At 32.2% G+C, this 5,959-nt stretch overlaps 2 protein-coding genes across 2 annotated transcripts in view; one reads left to right on the top strand and one right to left on the bottom strand.

Moving 5' to 3' along the window:
* Positions 1-1,137, top strand: part of LOC108692994 (cancer-related nucleoside-triphosphatase homolog) — a 1,737-nt gene extending 600 nt beyond the window's left edge. Inside the window, exons 2-4 of the mRNA XM_018201614.1 lie at positions 377-545; positions 629-740; positions 820-1,137. Of these exons, the coding sequence (XP_018057103.1) occupies positions 377-545; positions 629-740; positions 820-1,074 (536 nt within the window). The 3' untranslated portion in view covers positions 1,075-1,137. The remainder of the gene's footprint in view (positions 1-376; positions 546-628; positions 741-819) is intronic.
* LOC108692993 (serine/threonine-protein phosphatase 5) lies at positions 1,131-5,517 on the bottom strand. The gene is made up of 9 exons (XM_018201613.1): positions 5,421-5,517; positions 4,602-4,988; positions 3,582-3,868; positions 3,266-3,371; positions 3,059-3,201; positions 2,471-2,778; positions 2,035-2,116; positions 1,867-1,938; positions 1,131-1,727 (listed from the first exon to the last, which is right to left on the bottom strand). The coding sequence occupies exons 1-8, from the start codon at positions 5,515-5,517 to the stop codon at positions 1,879-1,881; spliced, it is 1,470 nt and encodes a 489-aa protein (XP_018057102.1). The 3' UTR covers positions 1,131-1,727; positions 1,867-1,878.
* Between the last annotated feature and the right edge of the window lie 442 nt (positions 5,518-5,959).

The following is a 5,959-nucleotide window of genomic DNA, read 5'->3' as shown; positions in this document are numbered from 1 at the left end:
CTATGTCTAACAAATAATTTTTTAAATTATATATATATTTTACATTCTTAGTATATCATTATTAATATATTTTACATTATTAAGATACTAAATTATTCTCTATTATTGCCAATATTCAAATACCCAATTATCTTGAATATTATTCGAATATTGGCAGAGTTCTATATTTAGAAAATAATATTAAATTAAATAATACAATGTATTTGATATATTTTCGTACACAAATAAGATAATAAATATACTCTTACATAAAATATTAAATATTATTTCAAATGATTTTTATAATAAATAAAAATGCAATGTTTTAGAAAAAATAAGACAATATTCTCTGCATTAATATTACATCTAGAGAAATGAATCATTGAATATTTTGCAGGAATAGGTAAAACTACAGTGTGCAAAAAAATCGTGTCCGCGCTGGAAAAAAAGGGCAGCAGGTTTGATGGATTTTACACAGAGGAAGTGCGAGATCAGAGTGGCTCCAGGATGGGCTTTGACATTGTGCGAGTAAAGGATCCTGGAAACAGATTATCCTTAGCAAAATTGTGCGTATTCATTCACAACAATGATAAAAATAACAAAAAAAAGTAACTGAACACATATTGTATTTAACATTTTTTACTAACAGAATCTCAACAGATGCTCCAAATAAAAGCTCTTTCAGGTATCAAGTGGGAAACTATCGTGTTTTTCGAGATAATTTCGAAACTATAGCGCTTCCAATATTGGATTTAGATACTGTAAGAGTAATGACTTGCCCGAAAATGAATTTTTAATTACTTCAACACTTTGATAACATCAATTGTATTGCTATTGCAGGATATATTGATTATCGATGAAATTGGCAAAATGGAATTATTTAGTGAAGACTTCAAGAAGAAAATAATGAACATATTTTTCGGTTCTCCTAAGAAAGCTTTTGTAATCGGGACTATTCCGCAAATACATAAAACACCGCAACGACACGCGGCACTGTTCGAAAAGTTACATGCAGATGAAGGAATTAAAATTTTGAAAGTGACCCATGGAAATCGGAATGATTTACCAGAGGAAATTATATGTTATTTCTCATAAATTTATTAATTAACGCACTCGTTATTTATTAGTCATCGCGTAAAATAAAATATCAATTTATGTATGTACATCATAAACATCATTTATTATTAACAAAAAACAAAATGTTAGATCAAAGAAGTCCTGCCAATCACAATAGATTTGTAAAAAAATTGTCACAAATAACGTGACAAGTAGTGATTGGTTAGAACATTGTACTACATAATTATTCTAGTTTTTTGCATACACATGTATGTATATTCTTGTAATTACTATATTTCATTGAAATTCCACCGTTGGTCGCTAAAGAATCGATTAAAAGTTTAAGATTCAGCGCTTCATATAAATAATATATTATAAAGTTAAAATTCCGTGGAAATATCTTCGAGATCAAAATTATTTGTTCTTTTTACGCGCACGTAAGTATCTTTAACGAGCAAGGTGGTCATAGATTGAGGGTACAAAATAGAAATGTTCTCTTCGCGCCATTTTATTACAAACGAACACAAATCGCCAGTGTTTGATGAGCCGTTTTTTCTTATCATAGATAAGAAGTCTGATAGATTTGTTTGCTTGTTGTAAAAATAAGCAAACTTTTCTCGCTTTTGTACCCATCAATATTATGCATTTTCATCGCATATATTTTATAATACAAGAAATTCGATCGCGATCTCCTAGAAAGAATATAATAATTATTGTTGCGGAGAAGCCTAAAATGTCTCTTACCTTCCCCATTTCAGTATCAAATATATTACGCACACTTTGATTGGACTACTTATATTTCAGTTATTATTATTCATTTTTCAATAATACCTAGATGTTCCACTAGCACATGAACTTTAGTAAAGAATTGGCATAAGCCATCGGCCTTACGTTTGGATGAGGCTGTAATGAGATAAAAATAGTAACATAAATATAAAATATGATAAAAGCAAGTAACTAACATAAATTAAAATAATTCAATCTGAATAAAGTACGTACCATTGCATCATATGACGTAAAATAAGGTTTCATGTCACTACCATTAAGTGTGATAAAGGCACCTCGGTTACCCATAGTATCACTACGATTTAATAATAAAACATTAAAGTTTATATACTTATAAACTCATATTAATCCTCAACTACAGCTATGATAACTACACCTAAATTTTAAAACATTCTGTTTGAAATACAGATGCAAGTAAACTTCCGCCTTGCGGTAATTAATAGAGGAAGATACGAAGTTTTTTTTTACCTACAATTTAGAACTTCATAATAATCATACATATCAATCATACATATTGTACAATCGTCCAAAAATTTTCACTTCAGGTTTAAATGACCCGTTGCTGTAGTCGAAGATTAAATACGTAAAATTATATTGTAGACACAGATATAAGATGTTAGTATGTAATTGTTGTATATGATGAACATACCAGTAATTTGGAGCAGAGAATACTGTGATACACTTTCCGTCATGTCCCACTTCGTATCCATCGTTTTTAACTTCGTGACTCCTCACGATGTAGTCAAGGGAATTTATACTGAGGAAATTCTGTGTGACGTCGGGTCCAAATTGAACACCTACGCCTCTCTTGCTGGGCGCCCGGCCCATTTGCGGTTGCGGATCCGACCACAATAGTTCACACATTAATCCTTCATCAGGTGGTTGTCTGTTTCTGTCAATTTCTCTAATTTCTTGCAACGTCACATCATCCCGCGAAAACAATCCACCGTGCATCACCTAGTATAAAATGAATCATTGTAATTGTATGAAAATTATATGCAATATATGTGGGATGACGAATGGGTCCATATGAAAACAGTTGACTTGTAACCATGAGTTAACGAATATTCAGGTTCAAATCTAATCATCGATTAATTTTATTATTTGATCGAAGAATTAAAATTTGTGAGTAAACATAAATATATGTTGTATATAAATACTGTATAGTACATACACAATATATATGCATACAGTATATACACTATAAATATGTATGACAACTTTGAAAAATACTCACAAGCACTCTACGGTTGAGGCAGTGTGCAAGAGGGAGCCAGTTATAAACTTCTGTAAACAATTCTGCCATCTGGACAGAATATTTAGCTTTAACTTCTCCATCAAATCCATACATTTGATTCATTGTTGCTGACTCATGATTACCTAATACAAAATATTTCATAAACATAAATTCAAATTTCATAATGTTGGATGAAAGACTACATACCTCTTGACATAAAAAAGTGATTTGGATATAATAATTTAAAACCAAATAAAGTAAATATGCATTCTACAGAGAATGAACCTCTGTCTACAAAATCTCCATTGAATAACTGCATATGCAACTATTAAGAGAAATATATTTTTGGATAATTTTCGATATTTGTATAATGTCAGTGTATAAATTATTAGCACGTTTATAAGTTATTAATAGGTTTATTATAATAATGAATAAATATATTATATAATAATGAATTAATGATATATGAATTTTTTTTCTCACACATATATAATATTATATTATTAAGTTTTATAAAGGATACATATGGATTAGTTTCTGATGGTAATCCGTTCAACTTAAATATATTAAGCAAGTCATAATATTGACCATGAATGTCCCCACAAATGGTGAATTTATTTTCTTCTGGAATTGTAATGTCTACTAAACTAGGTTGTGCCATAAACCACGATTTAACATCCAACAGGATTTTATAAGCATATTTACGGTGCAACTTATTTTGATTTTTATACCATTCTAATAAATCTTTCATGAATTCTAGAGTAACTTTCCCATCAACCAATTTTGGACCTGTGTATTCACCTTCTATCGCTATAAAAAAAAATAATTCAAGCATATTAGGTCTCTTATTAATTATTAATGTTTAGTCACAATGTGCATTAAAAAAATATTACATAATAAACACTATTTATTTTTTAATTACATAATAAGCATATTTTATTTTGTTTTATAAAAATTATACAAATAGCAAAAAATAATATTACTACAATGAAAGCTTTGAGACTTCTGTTCTTATTACCACTATTTTTTAAGTATGACATCAAAAAAAACATAATCAAAATTTTTGCAAAATATATTTGAAATATTTTTCAATAAACATTTATAATACTTGTAAAATATATCGAAAATGATCTTGTTTCAGAGAGAAATTAAATCATATTTATTTATATATATTATTAATATATTATTCGACAGTTTGTCATGGCTGTAAATAAATTCGTTTCATTTTTTGTTACATGCATAATTTATTTCCAGATATGTATTTCATTAATTATTAATTAATGAAATAAAAAGAAAGTTTTCGGTATATTTATGATTGCAAAGTATATGTCATAATTAATATCAATAAATAAATCATAATTAATACATAATATTTCATAATTAAAATACATATACCAATAAATAAATATACCATGAATCAACAAGTAGGATTCTTCCTGAGAAATCACATTTATGATAAAAATATGATATAATATTTTGTTTTATAACAATAATTTTCAATCATTTTTAGAGAAATAGAAAAAAATGAATAAAAAATATTCACCCATATCTTCTAGATTAATCATGTCAGCTATATTTTTTTTATCCTCAACAGAGATAGCTTTGTTAAAAGCTGACACTTTAATCATCTTGGAACATTCCATGCATCTGTCGTTTGCATCTTTATCATTGGGTCTAGCTTTTACAACAGTCTTATAATCCATGAGAGCCAGTTTAAACTTGCCAAGAGACATATAGGCGGCAGCTCTCCGATAATAACCTTTGACATAATTTTTATCTAACATGATGGCTGTGGAAGCGTCCGTCAACGCATATCCAAAATATTCTGTTCTTAAATAAGCAATACTCCTATTGCCAAAATATATGGCTACTGATGGATTTAATTCTATGGCTTTGGTATATAATTCAATAGCTTTGTCGTATACTTGATCTGAAAAGAAAAAGATGCATAGTGAATAAACAAGGAAGTAATGATTGTTCGTTGTTTTCTCCTTTGACATAATACTCCGGAATTGTTACAATTACATGGCGTCGCTAACTTTTTCCAAGATCACAGAAAGAATGGGAGAGAATCTCCCCCCCAAGTTCCCGGAAGTTCTCACATCGATGGAAACATAGAAAAGCATCAAGATGAAATCAACGCCTCCAGTATGTCGAACAAAAATTCTTTTCTCAAGGCTCTTCTTCGCTCCAATTTAACGCGGAGGCGTTTCAACTCGCGCGGTTCCCATAATCTCCCGCGGACGCGAAAGTTGGGGTTAGCTTGGGGCACACGTGACCGTGCGGGACGGTGAGGTGCGTTAAATGTGAGTGCATCCGGTCTACAATCGTCGCGCTTTCCACGTGCGTTTGGCTTACGTACTTTTGAAGTACTCGTTCGCCTCTTCCTTGTACAATTCCGCCTTGGCCGCGTCCTCCGGTGTCGCCGGCGCGACGTCCCCTCTGCCATTGTCGCCCATCCTCAGCTCCGTGCGTGCGTTCGTACGTGCGTGCTTGCGTGCGGATGGCTGAGTCTTGTTTTGTTTGATGCAACCCAACGGCGGCAAACCGACGGGAGATTGAAGTCACTCAGAGCCACGCGGTCGCAACGTGCGTAACGAGAGATCGCGCATCGAGGTGCAGTCGATCGCGTTCCTCTCTCTCTCTTTCTGAGGAGACAGGAGAGCCTGCTGGAGCGGAGTCTGCGCCTCCCGTCCCGTAATCCGTATCGTACGACCGTACCGCCACCGTAAACGTTGTGAAGTAAACTCCAAGCGGTATCCACCGCACTGATCCGGCTGATCGCTGCTGCCTTCCGATGTCTCGATTAATCGAATCCGTTTCGCTATCGATCCCTGCGCGCGATTAATTTCACCATGTAAACAACGATCTTCGGCGATTTTGTTAATGATTTATTTCTAC

This window comes from Atta colombica, unplaced genomic scaffold, assembly GCF_001594045.1.
Source record: "Atta colombica isolate Treedump-2 unplaced genomic scaffold, Acol1.0 scaffold83, whole genome shotgun sequence".
Lineage (NCBI taxonomy): Eukaryota > Metazoa > Arthropoda > Insecta > Hymenoptera > Formicidae > Atta > Atta colombica.
The sequence above is the reverse complement of the archived record's forward strand: the minus strand, read 5'-3'. Positions and strand labels throughout refer to the sequence as shown.